The sequence below is a fragment of the Myxine glutinosa genome, chromosome 7 (genome assembly GCF_964187855.1).
Source record: "Myxine glutinosa chromosome 7, kmMyxGlut1.1, whole genome shotgun sequence".
NCBI classification, from domain to species: domain Eukaryota; kingdom Metazoa; phylum Chordata; class Myxini; order Myxiniformes; family Myxinidae; genus Myxine; species Myxine glutinosa.
Window position 1 is genome coordinate 163,459,505 of NC_136267.1, and position 19,993 is coordinate 163,479,497.

Genomic DNA, 19,993 nt, shown 5'->3' on the forward strand with positions numbered 1-19,993 from the left:
TCCATATTAATGCCCATGATTTTGGAATGAGATGTTCGATGTTTGGGTGTCCACATACTTTTGATTTTTGGTCATGTAGTGTATATGTATGTATGTATGTATGTATGTATGTATGTATGTATGTATGTATGTATGTATGTATGTATGTATGTATGTATGTATGTATGTATATATATATATATATATATATATATATATATATATATATATATATATATATATATATATATATATATATAGATATATACATACATATACATACATATATATATATATATATATATATATACACAAAGAATTAAGTTAAGCACCCCCCCCGTTTTTTTACAACCTCGCACATTACAAGTTTGTTGTCGTCAAAACAGTGTAATATACCCATGATATTGCTATATTTTCTGGAGAAGTGATATTATGGTCACATAAAAACATAACAATCATGCCGTTTTCAATATTTTATTCTGAATAATTTAAGGTGAAATTTTTTGGGAATTTTAGGCATATTTTCACCTCAATTTAAGTATGGAGCTATACTATAGGTCCATCACGGACAGTGTGGATGACGTTTATGTTTTCTAACGTACAGTCATTGTTCTGAGAAGACCTCTAGCGATCTTTGCGTCAATAACGTGTGTAGGACCCACGTGATCGGATCACTGACTCAACCCTACGTCTCATAGACCCTGTAAGCCGTCGTATGCGTTGCTGTGGCAGGTTGTTCCATTCCCGATGTAATGCACGTTCCAATTCATCCAGATTGGCTATTGGAGGGACCATCTTCGCAATTTGTCGTCCCAACATGTCCCAAACGTGCTCGAGGGGGTTCAGGTTCAGGACAGGATTAGGGGGTGCTTAACTTAATTATTTGTGTAGGGGTGCTTAACTTAATTCTTTGTGTATATATATATATACACACACACACACACACACACACACACACACACACACACACACACACACACACACACACACACACACACACACACACACACACACACACACACACACACACACACACACACACACACACACACACACACACACACACACACACACACACTACAAGGATTCATTGTCCTTGTTGGGAATTTTATCTGAATTCTGTTTTGATCTTGACTTCAAATAAATATCTGAGTCATTCATTAGACATTCTGAGACCTTCAGAGATTACACATTTGAAAATGACACAAGATAAAAGTTTGTGGAATCTAACTCATGCACAAGGTTTATCGTCCTGATAAAGAAAGAGAAAAATGAAGGTGAAAATAAAAGAAAGAAACAATGGCTATTCCCAAACCCAAGCTTTTTTACACTTATTATTTGAAGTCGTGTTTAAACTGAATGCCTTGTTGGTGGCACCTGGTTCTAGCCTTGTTGCTTTGCCCTCACCTGTTTGGGTTCAATTTGCACCTGTCCATGGAAACATTAAATACTTGTCATGAGCACCCTTGCATTCTCTCAAGAGTATGGGCCTCAACTAGGATTGTTTAAATGACATGCAGTATAAACTACATTCAATATATTTTGCAGCAAACCCCATGAAATGTATATATTTTAATGTATATTGCATTTTCCCTCAAGTATAATGCAGTTTGTACAAGATTTTTTTCTATGGAAATTCTCCTCACTGAGAATTGTTGAAAATTAATTGTTATTAAAACAAGATAACGACCATGTACCTTCATCTGAAACTGACCAAGGTTATTTTGGGCAACTAAATGAAATATAAAGTTTGATTATACTACTTTAGGCTGTCTAAAGTTACGCACACTCGCCTCGTCACTGTCTCGCCTGGGTTTGAATCTAGACCCAGCTATAAACTGTCATCCTGGTGTTTCCCAGACAGTGGTTTCATCAATGTGTGTGCCGTCCAAATGATGGATGTTCAACTGGACGACCCGTCTTCAGGCATTAGTCAGTGGACATTAAAGACCCCATGGTGTCGTTTGCATTCCAGCATTAGTTAGTGGACATTAAAGACCCCATGGTGTCGTTTGCATTCCAGCATTAGTTAGTGGACATTAAAGACCCCATGGTGTCGTTTGCCTTCCAGCATTAGTTGGTGGACGTTAAAGACCCCATGGTGTCCTTCGCCTTCCAGCATTAGTTGGTGGACGTTAAAGACCCCACAGTGTCCTTTGCCTTCCAGCATTAGTTAGTGGACATTAAAGACCCCATGGTGTCGTTTGCATTCCAGCATTAGTTAGTGGACATTAAAGACCCCATGGTGTCGTTTGCCTTCCAGCATTAGTTAGTGGACATTAAAGACCCCATGGTGTCGTTTGCCTTCCAGCATTAGTTGGTGGACGTTAAAGACCCCATGGTGTCCTTCGCCTTCCAGCATTAGTTGGTGGACGTTAAAGACCCCACAGTGTCCTTCGCCTTCCAGCATTAGTTAGTGGACATTAAAGACCCCATGGTGTCCTTCGCCTTCTGGCATTAGTTGGTGGACGTTAAAGACCCCATGGTGTCCTTCGCCTTCTGGCATTAGTTGGTGGACGTTAAAGACCCCACAGTGTCCTTCACCTTCCAGCATTAGTTAGTGGACATTAAAGACCCCATGGTGTCCTTCGCCTTCTGGCATTAGTTGGTGGACGTTAAAGACCCCATGGTGTCCTTCGCCTTCCAGCATTAGTTGGTGGACGTTAAAGACCCCATGGTGTCCTTCGCCTTCTGGCATTAGTTGGTGGACGTTAAAGACCCCATGGTGTCGTTTGCCTTCCAGCATTAGTTGTTGGACGTTAAAGACCCCATTGTGTTCTTCGCCTTCCAGCAAGAGTTGGTGGACGTTGAAGACCCCATGGTGTCCTTCGCCTTCCAGCATTAGTTGGTGGACGTTAAAGACCCCATGGTGTTCTTCGCCTTCCAGCTTAGTTGGTGGACGTTAAAGACCCCATGGTATCCTTCACCTTCCAGCATTAGTTGGTGGATGTTAAAGACCCCATTGTGTCGTTTGCCTTCCAGCATTAGTTGGTGGACGTTAAAGACCCCATGGTGACCTTCGTCTTTCAGCATTAGTTAGTGGACATTAAAGACCCCATGGTGTACTTCGCCTTCTGGCATTAGTTGGTGGACGTTAAAGACCCCATGGTGTCGTTTGCCTTCCAGCATTAGTTGGTGGACGTTAACGACCCCACGGTGTTCTTCGCCTTCCAGCATTAGTTGGTGGATGTTAAAGACCCCATGGTGTCCTTCGCCTTCCAGCATTAGTTGGTGGATGTTAAAGACCCCATGGTGTCCTTCGCCTTCCAGCATTAGTTGGTGGACGTTAAAGACCCCATGGTGTCCTTCGCCTTCCAGCATTAGTTGGTGGATGTTAAAGACCCCATGGTGTCCTTCGCCTTCCAGCATTAGTTGGTGGACGTTAAAGACCCCATGGTGTCCTCAACCTTCCAGCATTAGTTGGTGGACGTTAAAGACCCCATGGTGTCCTTCACGACGAGTAGATGAGAAATTGCCAGCACCATTGACAAATTCCAAATTCCTGCCCTAACCGGTAGGGGGCACTGCATCAACCGAATGGCTCGGCCCTCAGCCAGTGATGTACTACCCAGCAGCCTTATGCTGCATATAGACAAAGAAGCTACTACATGAAGCACTTAAATATATATAATAAAAATAGATACTATAAAATAGATACTTACAAAATATAGATATTAACAGACTTGCTCTCTCAATTGAATAAACACATTTACTTGGTTTCTTGTTAATTCCGAGTTTCATAAACCTTGAGAAAATATCCCAATTTGTTTTTGGTAATTTGCACAAGATGTACAGAGTGGGCCATTCATCTACTCCAGGTTTTGAACCCCTGTAATTCCGTTGCTAAGAGACAAGGTTTACGCCACTCAACCAGCAAACATTCAAGACTTGGAAGAGGGATTCAAGCAGCTTTTGGAGAAATTATGGTCGAAATGCGACAGAAAATGGTCTTGGAGTATCGCAAAAGGAAGACTTCTTGAAAATGATGGAAATCACGTCGAAATTCATAACTAATTTTGTACACTTCTGAATTCAACAAAATTTTTACCACAAAAACTTTAGATATGTACCTATATCCTGTAAATATTTTGTTAGATTTCGTTTCTTAGCAACAGAACTACAGGGGTTCAAAACCTGGAATATATTAATGTCCCACCTGTACAATGGCAGATCTGTTATAGATTTATAATGATCTCTGGCTGTGCACTCCTTTCCACAATAAACGAATATGAAACGATTCCTACAATGATTGGTCCTCCCAGGTCTCGATGTATGCGCACTGTTGTACCTACCGGAGGTATCCTGGCTAGACTGGCCATGCTCGTTTGCTGCAGTGCAGGTCACATGAGGGGGGACGTCCTTCTGGGGCAATGCAAGCGAACTGTGAACCTCAAAGTCTGACTTCTTTATCTCTTTCTGATAAAAACGGAAAAAATTAAACACAAGTTAGTGTTTTGGTGTCAACTCTTTCAAATCAATAAAATTGTACCTTTTGAAAAGTTGTTGATTTTTGGTTTAGAAGATGAAGTCTCACCCCTTGCATGTCTTATAAAACAACCAGTCTTGTATTATTTGCAATAGAAAGAAAACACTGACATTAAGACTGAAGATTTAGCAGGAACCCGGATAAGTAAAAAGCAATGATTGAGTCATCAGGAGGAACCCGGTTAAGTAAAGAGCAAAGATTGAGTTGAGTCATCAGGAGGAACCCGGTTAAGTAAAGAGCAAAGATTGAGTCATCAGGAGGAACCCAAATAAAAAAGAGCAAAGATTGAGTCATCAGGAGGAATCCAAATAAGTAAAGAGCAAAGATTGAGTCATCAGGAGGAACCCGGTTAAGTAAAGAGCAAAGATTGAGTCATCAGGAGGAATCCAAATAAGTAAAGAGCAAAGATTGAGTTATCAGGAGGAACCCGGTTAAGTAAAGAGCAAAGATTGAGTCATCAGGAGGAACCCAAATAAAAAAGAGCAAAGATTGAGTCATCAGGAGGAATCCAAATAAGTAAAGAGCAAAGATCGAGTCATCAGGAGGAACCGAAATAAGTAAAGAGCAAAGATTGAGTTATCAGGAGGAATCCAAATAAGTAAAGAGCAAAGATTGAGTCATCAGGAGGAATCCAAATAAGTAAAGAGCAAAGATTGAGTCATCATGAGGAACCCGGTTAAGTAAAGAGCAAAGATTGAGTCATCAGGAGGAACCCGGTTAAGTAAAGAGCAAAGATTGAGTCATCAGGAGAACCCAAATGTGTAAAGAGCAAATATTGAGTCATCAGGAGGAATCCAAATAAGTAAAGAGCAAATAGTGAGTCATCAGGAGGAACCTGGATAAGTAAAGAGCGAAGATTGAGTCATCAGGAGAAACCTGGATAAGTAAAGAGCGAAGATTGAGTCACCAGGAGGAACCCAAATAAGTAAAGAGCAAAGATTGAGTCATCACGAGGAACCCGGTTAAGTAAAGAGCGAAGATTGAGTCATCAGGAGAAACCTGGATAAGTAAAGAGCAAAGATTGAGTCATCAGGAGGAAGCCGAATAAGTAAAGAGCAAAGATTGAGTCATCAGGAGGATCGTGGATAAGTAAAGAGCAAAGATGGAGTGATAAGGAGGAACCTGGATAAGTAAAGAGCAAAGATGGAGTGATAAGGAGGAACCTGGATAAGTAAAGAGGAAAGATTGAGTCATCAGGAGGAACCAAAATAAGTAAAGAGCAAAGATTGAGTCATCAGGAGGAATCCAAATAAGTAAAGAGCAAAGATTGAGTCATCATGAGGAACCCGGTTAAGTAAAGAGCAAAGATTGAGTCATCAGGAGGAACCCGGTTAAGTAAAGAGCAAAGATTGAGTCATCAGGAGGAACCCAAATAAAAAGAGCAAAGATTGAGTCATCAGGAGGAATCCAAATAAGTAAAGAGCAAAGATTGAGTCATCAGGAGGAACCCGGTTAAGTAAAGAGCAAAGATTGAGTCATCAGGAGGAACCCAAATAAAAAAAGAGCAAAGATCGAGTCATCGGGAGGAACACAAATAAGTACAGAGCAAAGATTGAGTCATCAGGAGGAACCCAAATAAGTAAAGAGCAAAGATTGAGTTATCAGGAGGAATCCAAATAAGTAAAGAGCAAAGATTGAGTTATCAGGAGGAACACAAATAAGTATAGAGCCAAGATTGAGTCATCAGGAGGAATCCAAATAAGTAAAGAGCAAAGATTGAGTCATCAGGAGGAATCCAAATAAGTAAAGAGCAAAGATTGAGTCATCAGGAGGAACCCGGTTAAGTAAAGAGCAAAGATTGAGTCATCAGGAGGAATCCAAATAAGTAAAGAGCAAAGATTGAGTTATCAGGAGGAACCCGGTTAAGTAAAGAGCAAAGATCGAGTCATCAGGAGGAACCCAAATAAAAAAGAGCAAAGATTGAGTCATCAGGAGGAATCCAAATAAGTAAAGAGCAAAGATTGAGCCATCAGGAGGAACCCGGTTAAGTAAAGAGCAAAGATCGAGTCATCAGGAGGAACCGAAATAAGTAAAGAGCAAAGATTGAGTTATCAGGAGGAATCCAAATAAGTAAAGAGCAAAGATTGAGTCATCAGGAGGAATCCAAATAAGTAAAGAGCAAAGATTGAGTCATCAGGAGGAACCCGGTTAAGTAAAGAGCAAAGATTGAGTCATCAGGAGGAACCCGGTTAAGTAAAGAGCAAAGGTTGAGTCATCAGGAGGAACCCGGTTAAGTAAAGAGCAAAGATTGAGTCATCAGGAGCTACCCAAATAAAAAAGGGCAAAGATCGAGTCATCGGGAGGAACACAAATAAGTATAGAGCAAAGATTGAGTCATCAGGAGGAACCCAAATAAGTAAAGACCAAAGATTGAGTTATCAGGAGGAATCCAAATAAGTAAAGAGCAAAGATTGAGTTATCAGGAGGAATCCAAATAAGTATAGAGCAAAGATTGAGTCATCAGGAGGAATCCAAATAAGTAAAGAGCAAAGATTGAGTCATCAGGAGGAATCCAAATAAGTAAAGAGCAAAGATTGAGTCATCAGGAGGAACCCGGTTAAGTAAAGAGCAAAGATTGAGTCATCAGGAGGAACCCAAATAAAAAAGAGCAAAGATCGAGTCATCCGGAGGAACACAAATAAGTATAGAGCAAAGACTGAGCCATCAGGAGGAACCCAAATAAGTAAAGAGCAAAGATTGAGTTATCAGGAGGAATCCAAATAAGTAAAGAGCAAAGATTGAGTTATCAGGAGGAACCCGGTTAAGTAAAGAGCAAAGATTGAGTCATCAGGAGGAACCCAAACAAAAAAGAGCAAAGATTGAGTCATCAGGAGGAATCCAAATAAGTAAAGAGCAAAGATTGAGTCATCAGGAGGATCGTGGATAAGTATAGAGCAAAGATGGAGTGATAAGGAGGAACCCAGATAAGTAAAGAGCAAAGATTGAGTGATAAGGAGGAACCCAGATAAGTAAAGAGCAAAGATTGAGTCATCAGGAGGAAGCCGAATAAGTAAAGAGCAAAGATTGAGTCATCAGGAGGATCGTGGATAAGTAAAGAGCAAAGATGGAGTTATCAGGAGGATCGTGGGTAAGTAAAGAGCAAAGATGGAGTGATAAGGAGGAACCTGGATAAGTAAAGAGCAAACATTGAGTCATCAGGAGGAACCTTGATAAGTAAAGAGCAAAGATTGAGTCATCAGGAGGAACCCGAATAAGTAAAGAGCAAAGATTGAGTCATCAGGAAACTGAATAAGTAAAGAGCAAAGATTGAGTCATCAGGAGGATCGTGGATAAGTAAAGAGCAAAGATGGAGTCATCAAGAGGAACCTTGAAAAGTAAAGAGCAAAGATTGAGTCACCAGGAGGATCATGGATAAGTAAAGAGCAAAGATGGAGTCATCAGGAGGATCGTGGATAAGTAAAGAGCAAAGATGGAGTCATCAGGAGGAACCTTGATAAGTAAAGAGCAAAGATTGAGTCATCAGGAGGATAGTGGATAGGTAAAGAGCAAAGATGGAGTGATAAGGAGGAACCTGGATGAGTCAAGAGCAAAGATGGAGTCATCAGGAAGATCGTGGATAAGTAAAGAGCAAAGATGGAGTCATCAGGACAATACGATATGTTTGGTCTAACCCACGCGCACGGGCTGTTGGTTGTGTGGTCGTGACGCACGCGCGTCTGTTGGAGACACGCCCTCCGAAGAGGGTTTTTGGGCCATTACGACCCGTTCGCGAGCAGTTGCTGGAGATTTCTGTACAATAAACAAGCTTTGTACCCAACGAAATGGCCTCTTCTTCTCGCCTTCGGCAACCCCTAAACTGGTGACCCCGTCGCCCCCGAACGTATTCGGGGGCTGCACATGAACACGGCAGTATTGCGACCGCAATTTCTTCCACAAGACCTAAACTCGAACTGCTGGAGTTTCAGCAACGACGAGCGGCCATGTGGTTTGCGCATCGCGCTCGGTTCCTCCTCTACGACTAGAGGAGCGAGCCTGCTCCAGGACCCTCCGAAGGAACGCCGTTACGAGGCTTTGGCGGCACGGCTGCTCGTAACCTCCGCGCACACAGGCCGAGCACTGCTGCTCGTAACCTTCGCGCACACAGGCCGAGTACTGCTGCTCGTAACCTCCGTGCACACAGGCCGAGCACTGCTGCTCGTAACCTCCGCGCACACAGGCCGAGCACTGCTGCTCGTAACCTTCGCGCACACAGGCCGAGTACTGCTGCTCGTAACCTCCGTGCACACAGGCCGAGCACTGCTGCTCGTAACCTCTGCGCACACAGGCCGAGCACTGCTGCTCGTAACCTCCGCGCACACAGGCCGAGCACTGCTGCTCGTAACCTCCGCACACACAGGCCGAGCACTGCTGCTCGTAACCTCCGCGCACTGGAGTCTCGTTACCTTCGTGCGCGCTGGAGCCTCGTTACCTTCGCGTGCACCGCTGCTCGCCACTCCCGCAACTCCTACTGCTGCAACTACAACTGCTACCGCTGCTCGCCACTCGTGCAACTACGACTCCTACTCTACATCCCCGGGAGGCCCGCGAGGAACCTCGGCAGCCTCCCCCGAGGCCTTGACCAGCCCCTCGGTCGACTCAACCCCACGGCGGCGTTTTTTCGCGCGTACCGGGGCCGGGCCCTGCTCGAGCCTTCTCGGCACTGCCGAGCGCGCCTGCGAACTACGTACACGCCCGTGGCGTGCCTTCTGGGGGGGGGGGGCGCATGTAGCGGTTACCTTATTCACATGTCGCGGTTATCTTATCCGCATGTGACGGTTACCAATACGATATGTTTGGTCTAACCCACGCGCACGGGCTGTTGGTTGTGTGGTCGTGACGCACACGCGGCTGTTGGAGCCACGCCCTCCGAAGAGGGTTTTTGGTTTTATATAAGCCGTTCCGACTTCCGTTCGCGAGCAGTTGCTGGAGATTTCTGTACAATAAACAAGCTTTGTACCCAACGAAATGGCCTCTTCTTCTCGCCTTCGGCAACCCCTAAACTGCTAGCATTCACTTATTCTAGACAGATAGATAAATAAATAAATAAATAAAGACTGACAGAGATAAAGGAGAAGAAAAAGCAAGAATTAGAATGAATAAAGAGAAATGTGAAAAAGTAGAAAGAAATGTGGAAGGACCAAAGAACAAAGATGTTGGGATGGACCCGGATCGATAGATCTCAAACGCAGTAACAGGTAAACCAAAGCAACAGCAGCAACAGCAGTGACAAAAAGTCAATCGGTAATCGATAATCGGCATGTGGAGCATCCATTGCGCAGTGAGCAAGATGGTTGTAATCATGAGGAAAGTTCTGGAGTGCATACTCACAGGTAACTGTTCGACATTCCAAGAGATCTTTGGTGTGGGGTATCCTTTGGCCATGCACTCAAAATTAACGCCTTTCGCACTGCTCATGGTCTTTTTGACGGAAACTTCTGGTTTTCCTGCACAAGCACAACGAATATTTATTCATTTTGGTAGGAAGAGAAGAGCCTTGGAGTACCTAATACTGTACACTTGTTTTATGTTGTAAACAATTATGTAAACTTATGTTGTATACAATCTCGAATTATGTTCGAGAGGACTGTCTGGAGCTGTACACCAACAACAACAACAACAACAACAACAACAACAACAACAACTGCAGGTAGCAGCAATTCCACAGCCAATCCGAAAGAAGAAATTTATTCAGGGTCATTCTGTCTGTCTGTCTGTCTGTCTGTCTTCTATTACTGTATCTGTGTTTTTCTGTCTTTACATGTATGACTCTCTATGTCCGTATCTCTGTGTCCGTTTGTCTCTCAAACGCGCAGCTCGTACCCAGCGTCATTTTTGGGGTCATGGCTATTAGGGTGGCCCTTATTTTTGACGGTTTGAAATGTTACACTCTCACCCTCTAGAAGTGGTACATTTGCCAGCAAAACAAAACAGGCCAAATGTCAGCTAAATTCATAAATATTTAGAGGTAGTCCAGCACCCTTGAACATTTCCCCCTACAGGCCATATGATTGAGGTCATGTAACACTAAAAACACATATCACAGATAATACAGTATGTATCACAGAAATAAATAAACACCGTTTGATAAAACATACTTATGAATAATTATCACATCTCTGGACTAGAAATATAAAAAAAAAAAATATATATATATATATATATAATATATATATATTATATATATATATATATACATATATAGTATATAAAATCTTGACTCTTGAAGGTGCCTGGATTACCTCTAAATATGAACAGACTTGTATGAAATTTTGCCTGCAGTGTTTGTATCCCACGTGGATCACAGTTAGGCCATGAGAATATTCAAATTAACATTTTAAAATTTTCACCCCATTTAAGGGCCACCCTAATGGCTATGCTAGAATGCTGTGCCCCTCATCAGGTAGGCAGAAATAGGAAGTATCACAAGACTTTCAATGGCCACTGGTGAATGTTATTAGGCAGGACAGCTGGATTTGATGTCCACTTTAAAAACCGTCTACCCCTTGGTTGATGTCTCTTTCAAAAAGTCTACCCTTTGAACACAGTACCACTATGTGATGATCTCCTTTGATAATTCACAAAAGGAAAAAAATATGGAGTTATGGAAATATACCATGCATAATCTAAAAGTGGTACTCAGTAAAGTGTGGAAAAAACAATGTACTCTTTAATAAAGTAACATCAGAAGGCGGGTGACTTTTGTGCGTACCTTCAACTTTAACATCCACTTTGACTTCCTTTTCCAGACCCGGAACTGAAGGTACCGAGACTTCACAGTAGTAAGTTCCTGATTGATCATAATTGATGTTGTCAAATTTTAGCATCATGCCTTCTCCTACTGTATTGTTGTCCTACGTGGGAGGGAGATGTCCAGAAGGAAACAAAAAAATATATATATATATTTTTTTAGGATTAGCAGTTAAAATTGTCTTGTGAGAAAATATACTTCTGAAACGAATTTCGTTTAAACTTCATTGTTTTATCATCCTGATAAGGACTGCAAAGTCCTACTGCCTTCCCAGATGAGCATCGTCTTTCATGAGAAATCAGTTTTTGTAATTCACTTGTTGTCACTTCCTAATCTCCCATGCATACCTTGGTCCAGATGTACATTGAGGTTTGTGATGGAGAACTATTGCATTCCAGTGTTAGTGAATCACCACGATGCTTGACCACTGGTCCTTCAGGTGTCACTGTCAGGTTCTCGATCGCTGTATAGATGAGATGGTTACTCATTTAATATGGCCACCTTACCCTGTGTTGTTTCCTTAACTTCTAGCTGCATATGCCATAAAGTTTTTCATGCAGCGAACAAAATGAATATCCATAAAAGTCTAGATAAGCTTGATTCGGTGGACTTTTGTAAGTTTCCTATGCACAGGACATACGCACTAATCCCAGGCGGACAGATGGGGACAATTCTCCATCACCTGCCATCACAGGAACACTGTGTATATATCCATTATTGGAAATAATCATGGAACTGGAGGAAAAACTGGGTTTAAAATGAAAACAACATGTGTAGGAACACATCTCGTGTAAAAAAGAAAGAAAAAGAAATCCCCTCCCCCCCTTCCCATGCCTCCTCCCCCTAAGCCCTCTCCCTCCCACATATCTCCCGATGTCCGTTCTCTTCTGTAGTGCTTGTGTTCTTCCCTCTCTCTCCCCATCTTGTCTCCCACCCCCTTTATCTTATGTTTTATGTGTCAGTTTGTCTTTTTGTGATTAATGTTAGCTCTTACACGAGCCATGATCTTGTATACAAAAAAAAGAAAGATTCTCTCTTGTACAGTCATGTATGTTGATATAGAACATGCAACTGGTTGCCATGAACACAATCAGAAAGCTCCACACCTACATAAGGACTATAAATTTACATGTGGTGAAATGTGCATCCGTACCTTAACCAAAATCGAATCGGCTTGTTCTTGTCACCTACCCAACTCATCCACCAATTTTTGTCCAAATCCACCCGCAACGTTTTGAGATGTTGTGCTACGTGTAGTTTTTGGCCGTATCTCTCAATAGTGAGGAATCACTTTTAAAATTCTAGTATATGTACCCAGAACCGGATCTTCACCAAAATCTCATCAATTTCTCCTTGTCACTCACCGAACATGTCCACCATGTTTTATCCAAATATGTCCACAACTTTTTGATATCATGATCACGATCAAATAAGCAAACACTAAATATGTCGAACATAGCATAGTACGATACTTTCAAAATCCCTAAAATAAGTTGCTCACCTTCGGCCTTTGTTGACCTTTTGGCCTATGTTGACCTCACAAATAATTTGTGGTTGAATTCAGTGACCTGATTTGCAAATCCTATTCAAAGTTTAAGTCAATTGGTTGTAAAATTGAGGATTTTAGAAATTCTGCAAAGTTGTTGACCTTTTGACTTTTTGACCTCAAAATCAATAGGCTTCTTCCTTATGGTCAACTCTATCATTCAGTGAGGTTTCGTAAAGATCGGTTTAAAATTGTGACCTGTAAGTGACTGACAAACAGATAGACAGACAAACAGACAGAATAACACACAAGACCAACTAATATAGTTGAACCAACTAATATACTCCCACCTCGCTCCTCTGTGCATATGTTTTGCTCGATTGCTCCTATATGAAGACAAATGCTTGAGTCTTTAGGACAATCTTGTGCGGCCATCAGAAACTATATTCCACATTACAGTTACTGTGCTGTTAGTTACGCCCTACTGCCTAAACCAGACTTACAAGGCCAGATGCTCCAATAGATGGACACAGTGATGCCAACTAATAACCCATACCTGGTGAATGATCCATTTCGTCTCTCATACAAATTATTTATTTTTCAATTATTCAGTGAAATACGAGGCAAACAAAGCAACGATAACGTCATGCATACTTACAGTTAACCTGCAGGGTTATTTGATCACTTGGTCCATCCAAATATTGAGTAAAGTCGAACGTGCTGCACTTGTACGTCACAGCATCTTCCCTTGTAACTGAATGAAGCGTTAATGATTCGCTTTCTTGGTGTTTTTTCACTCCACCCTACACACAAAATTGCATAGGAACATTTACAGTCTTTCGCCCATGTATGCCATACAACACAATACAATTTTAGATACTACCTTAACAACTTCTATATATAATTTTAATAATCCACAAGCATCTTTAGAATTTAGTCCATTTTGATCAGTTTCCAAAGTAATGTATTGTCCTGTCCATAGCCGATGAACACCAGCCTTGGACGAATAGCCGGACGGTCTTTACTCCCGAGGCGGCTGCCCGAAAAATGGCTGTTAGTTTGTCACGAGCGAGGTGAAGGATGTGAAGCGCTTACCTGACGAAAGTACAAGGGTTTAATCTGGAACCCACAACAAACAGACACGACGGTAAATTTAACAAATAATGATTGAATGAAAATAAATGTAATATGAAAGTGTCAAAATAAATGTTGAAGTAAAAACTAAAATTCTAACTGAGGTATCTCACATACAGCCTCAAATACGGACAAGGGGAGAGATACAATAAAATTAATGTTGTTTTTTTATAGTGCACTTATCTAGTCCCAAATGGTCTTTTTGTAAGGCCAGCGGCGGTGGCAAAGCCCAGATCGTCCCACACCTCCGAAGAGACAAGATGGCACCGACTACGAAAGCAAGGACATCCAGAGCCGTGGGGCGAGCAATGAGGCAGCCCCCTTTTTCTCACTCGTGACCTCCTCTGCCTCCCAGAAGCACCACAGCCGAGCCCTCGTCATGCCGGTACTCAGCTTTGGCCTCAACGAGGACTTTTAGGAGCTTGGCAGCTGTTGAAATGGGGAGGTTGGTCAATGAAAGGACCACACATCGAAGTGCCCCAAAATGGCGCCGGGCAATCACATGAGTGCACAAAGCCGTGAAGTGGCAGCCAAAAATGTTCTCCTCTCAATTCCTGGCCAGCAAGCACAACGTGGCTCCCAGCTCACCACGAGCCCAGCGGAGTCCAAAACCCCCTCAAAATCTGGCCGCCTCGGCAACAGCGTTCCTCTCAGGCGCACACACAAAAGAGAGCAGCTCCTCCACCAACGTCTGTTTCCTCTGCTCCTTCTCAAAACTCCTTGCTCTGACATCACCCCGACTATTCTCCGAGCTCTGTTGAATCACCTCATGACAATCCCCAATCACCAATCACCCCAATCACCATGTCCTCTTGACCAATGACGAACTTGTTTTTCGTCATTTGAGATATTGTGCTATATGTAGTTTTTGGCAGTATCTTTGTATGTATCTATTATATGCAAAGCCTGCCGGCTCCGCTCTTTTGGAGGCAGGGCCTAGTCTGATTGGCTATGTTCTGGGTTCTGTCGGCATGCAGTGGACGGTTATTGTTGTTTAATGGAGGCTTTGCATGGCTGGCCTCGTGGTAGTTGTAAAACGTAGGGAAAAGTTCACAGAGGGAATATCACATAGTGGGAAACCAACCTTAGCACAGTTACGCCCCTTGTGTGAAGACACATAAACAATCTTAAGCTCCAGTTTCCCTACTTAAATACATCGATATTTCTCCGAAGCGTCCACGGTCCATGCTATAACTATACAATCCTATCTTTACTATGGGATTCCTTCATCTACCCCCACAAACGTAACAATATTTATATATATAAAGAACGTAACAATATTTATATATATAATTTATATATATATATTATAATATTTATATTTATCATTCAGCTGAGGATGAGCAAAGCGAGGTCGAGGCTGTTTATTCCTGTTACATGAAGCACTGCAACCGATGCCTGCAGAAAACGGATTTTTTGGAACGTCGGTCACATTTTTCATCCAATCATCATGTATCTTTTTATGAACTTGGTTGTAGGATGTCTTTGAAGGCCATAAAATACAAGTTAATGAGTCTTTCCTTATTGTTGGGAAAGGAGGTACACCAAGCACACTGCACAAGTTGCAAGTACATCTAAACTTGCCATTAGAGATTTGTTCGAGCCCGAATTTTCAAAGCCAGAATAGAAAAAAACCTGGGAAAAGGCAGGAATTCTGAATCGGTTTCCCACAATTTTCTAGGAATGCTTGGGAAACGATCTACTGGGAAAAAAAACACTGGCTTGGGCTCTATTTGTATGAAAGCTCTTTTCAGCTCTAGCTCAAGAAAACGATGCTTGCATCATCTATCATACGTGGCGTGTCAGCGGTGTGGCACAATTTCTGCCCAGTGTGGCACAATTTCTGCCCGGTGTGGCACAATTTCTGCCCGGTGTGGCACAATTTCTGCCCGGTGTGGCACAATTTCTGCCCGGTGTGGCACAATTTCTGCCCGGTGTGGCACAATTGCTGCCCGGTGTGGCACAATTGCTGCCTGGTGTGGCACAATTGCTGTCCGGTGTGGCACAATTGCTGCCCAGTGTGGCACAATTGTTGCCCCGTGTGGCACAATTGCTGCCCGGTGTGGCACAATTGTTGCCCGGTGTGGCACAATTGTTGCCCGGTGTGGCACAATTGTTGCCCGGTGTGGAACAATTGCTGCCCGGTGTGGCACAATTGCTGCCCGGTGTGGCACAATAGACAACATATAATTTAATGAGGACTAAAATATTATCCTGAACTTTGTGTTGACCAGTACTTTCAGTAGTCCTTTTTGATATAATCCAGGGCCTCGACAGATGGCCAGTGAAGGTTGCGGATGCCTATTACCTGGTAATATAATTTTTATATACAGAAATCTTGGCTCGTTGAGGAGTAAAATTACAGAAGTCAGCAGGTTCATGGACTGCTCGATAATCAAAGGAGAACAAGGAGAGTAGAGGTGTAGCAGAAAAGGAAGGTGAAGGAGGATGGATGGGGTCAATGAGAGCAGAAGAGAGCATTGATTGATATGTGAGAAAGCCAAATATGATGATGGGCAGCAATCTTGGAAAACCGGTAGGAAGGGCATGAGATACAGCCACAGGAGTCAGTTCCACTTTAGAGAATGGAGGTGAGCACTCAGCTCTTTATGGAGTTCAAGTGATAAAATGAGGAAACACTTATATACAAAAAAAACTAACATTTTCATCAATGTCAGTCAATGACTTTTTCCATCAAGGCAAGCCAGACTAAATGATCACTCTTTGTATTGCAAATGTAAATCCTACCTTCTGCCATGAAATGCTGTAGTCCAAGTCAGAATTTTCCTTTGTAGAGCATTCAAGCACAACGTCATCACCTTCTTTAATTGGTTGCGGTGAAGGAGACACAATTTTCAGTGTGACGCTCTTTGCAGGATCTGTTCGGATATGTTTTCACAAATTAGAATCAGAAGCTCTATAACATGTATTATTTTTCAGCGTGCCATCAGATAACATGTAAAAGTCTCCATTCTAAGCTACTTGCCAAACGACCTTATCTTGCACAGTTCATTGGTTTGATAAATTTCATTTGAATGAGATGTCACATTAAAGTTCATCCACCTATCAGATGTACTCTTTGAAGATATGAAACTGTTTACGGTGCTCTAAAAAGTTGCTAACATGTTAGAGTTTTAAGCTCACTATCAGAGTACCCACCCTGAGGGCAATCTTGTTCTGAGCATGCAATGCCATCCTCTGACACATCCATTTTATTTGGGCGGTGTATAAACAACAGACCGCTGCCTCAATTGCTCGCAAAAGCAAAAATAACCCCGGTTACGTGCATGAAGCAAAAACCTCTGTACTGCTTATGTGCATATATCATGGTTATATAGCTTGGATAATTGCAATTGCACTGGCTCATCATGACGCCTGAGGCCTACATGTTCTGTGGCCTTAATAGCCGGCGAAGCCGGTGTTGTGAATGAACGCATATTATGTTAAAAAGCCAGATTTTGCTGGATCCTTTGAGAATTTCGAAGCTTTGACGCACCAAATGGCTCCATGGAGGCCGCCATCTTGCGGATGCGGAGTATGCATAGAAAATTGTGAAAAAGTTCAATAGAGGCTTTGGCTTCGCCGGCTCATTGCGGCTTTGCAGTAGAGTCATATTAAGGCTCGTGATGCCTATATCAGCTCCAACCGTTCGATACTTGATGATCCTTTCAACAGTTGCTTCGATTGTTTGTGGGCATGGCAATTATGAATACGACACTTCCGAAGAGACTCATCATGGCACCAAAATGGTGGAAATATATATTTTTCAGGTTGCAATTGCAGGTCATGGTGTCAAGCCAGTTGTCCAAACATGGGATACAGAGTGGACATACATACAAACACTTGCTCCGTTATATATAGATGGTTCTGGAGGCCATCTTGGTGATATATCCCCAAAACAGGTGATAGCTGATGGTGAGGCTCCACGGATCTCCCATAGGATGAACACAGGAAAAAAATTCAATTGCGGGATCAGACAGCCGGCCATTTTATAGGAATAAAGTGAATGTGTGAGATTTTCTTTGCCATTCCAATTTCCTTCAGGGAGCTGACCAGTAACTTCTTTTTCAATATTGGCAGAGAGGATTGCTGCTGTAGCTTGCCTTTATTAAAATTTATAAATTAACGATTATTATTCTTATAATTATTATCTCTCTGATGTACCTTACTCATCACAGAGTGTTGGTGCCACCAAATCAGTTTCCTGAGCTAAGCACATACTGGGTGGTTTGCCATTGCCTTCCCAGCAGTAGTTAGGGCAGGAATTTGTAATTTATTAATGGTGCCGACGATGGTCTGCCGACTCTTTGCGAAGGACTCCATGGGATCTTTAACGTCCACCAACTAATGATGGCAGATAGGAAGCTCAGTTTCACGTCGGCTCAGGATGCTCGGCTTTTCCGACAGACATCCTCCGTAAGATTCCCCTATGTAAACCTCGTTGCGATTCTTATACTTCCACTCGTTCATTGGGTCCCCTCTATTTTATTTGAACGTTTCAGCAAATCTTGAAGATGACATATTTAATTGCTGATGTGAAGATTTCACAAAACTGTATAACCCGATTAGAGGGACACGCAATATGTAGAGTAGCATTAATAGTGATAAAAAAAACCAATCACAATTTTACTTATTTTTTGAAACATCTTCTGAGTTACATCTTCCTGGACTACTATGTCCATACTATGGACCACGCTGCAGTCCATAGGACCATACTATGGACTGCAGCATGGACTGCTGAGTTACATCTTTCTGGACCATACTATGGACTGCTGAGTTACTTCTTCCTGGACTACTATGGACTGCTGAGTTACATCTTCCTGACCCATACTATGGACTGCTGAGTTACATCTTCCTGGACCATACTATGGACTGCTGAGTTACATCTTCCTGGACAACTATGGACTGCTGAGTTACATCTTCCTGGACTACTGTGGACTGCTGAGTTACATCTTCCTGGACCATACTATGGACTGCTGAGTTACATCTTCCTGGACTACTATGGACTGCTGAGTTACATTTTCCTGGACTACTGTGGACTGCTGAGTTACATCTTCCTGGACTACTATGGAATGCTGAGTTACATTTTCCTGGACTACTGTGGACTGCTGAGTTACATCTTCCTGGACTACTGTGGACTGCTGAGTTACATTTTCCTGGACTACTGTGGACTGCTGAGTTACATCTTCCTGGACTACTATGGAATGCTGAGTTACATTTTCCTGGACTACTGTGGACTGCTGAGTTACATCTTCCTGGACTACTGTGGACTGCTGAGTTACATCTTCCTGGACCATACTATGGACTGCTGAGTTACATCTTCCTGGACCATTCTGTGGACTGCTGAGTTACATTTTCCTGGACTACTATGGACTGCTGAGTTACATCTTCCTGAACCATCCTATGGACTGCTGAGTTAGAGTTAAATTTGGCATTAAGCATTAATATCATTCACTCACAGATGAATTCCACACTGATGTCGCTGGACTTCTTGCGTCCGAATTCTCCAAGTTGTTTTAGGAATGTGACCTCACAGTGGTACTTAGCATCCCAGTCATCTTCCGTCGGTTGGTAGTGGAGTTTAGAACTGGTTGTGTAGAGGCCATTGGACTCGCGCACCTCCTTATTATCAACGGTGACATCTGCAGGATAAAACGGTGACAAGTCACGACACAAACTTCCTCTGCTTGACAAATTATTGAATGTGATGTCATAGTTAACAATGATCCAAATATTAATTTTATTACCGGCCACATTGTTATCGAGCTCCGTGCTGTCCTTGTACCAAGTGAGATTAGCCATTGGGTAGGAACCTTTGATCTTGCATTCACCAATCTGTCAAAGCAAAAACATTCAAAACAGTAAACTGTAAACAAAACAGTAAACTGTAAACAAAACAGTAAACTGTAAACAAAACAGTCAACTGTAAACAAAACAGTAAACTGTGCAAATTGGTTTGAGATACATTTTCTACAAAAAACTTTTATTGCCTATTTTTCCTGCATGTGGCACCATTGAAGTGGCTGAGCATTATGAGCCTTAAACACCAAGAACAAATGTCTTGAATGTCTCGCAAACCTGATCCATTAAACAGTGAGAGTAGCATAGTTCGTTTTACATTCACCCAAGATGAAAATCCAGGTGCTTCGATATTCACGTC

The 19,993-nt window shown here is 42.3% G+C and overlaps 1 protein-coding gene across 1 annotated transcript in view; it reads right to left on the minus strand.

The window, feature by feature from the left end:
- LOC137413263 (CD166 antigen-like) overlaps window positions 1-19,993 on the minus strand; it is a 165,070-nt gene that overhangs the window by 15,894 nt on the left and 129,183 nt on the right. Inside the window, exons 5-12 of the mRNA XM_078782494.1 lie at window positions 19,581-19,668; window positions 19,293-19,475; window positions 16,582-16,712; window positions 13,358-13,502; window positions 11,561-11,676; window positions 11,175-11,316; window positions 9,794-9,909; window positions 4,272-4,395 (exon numbers count right to left, since the gene is read on the minus strand). Coding sequence (XP_078638620.1) covers window positions 4,272-4,395; window positions 9,794-9,909; window positions 11,175-11,316; window positions 11,561-11,676; window positions 13,358-13,502; window positions 16,582-16,712; window positions 19,293-19,475; window positions 19,581-19,668 — 1,045 coding nt within the window. The remainder of the gene's footprint in view (window positions 1-4,271; window positions 4,396-9,793; window positions 9,910-11,174; window positions 11,317-11,560; window positions 11,677-13,357; window positions 13,503-16,581; window positions 16,713-19,292; window positions 19,476-19,580; window positions 19,669-19,993) is intronic.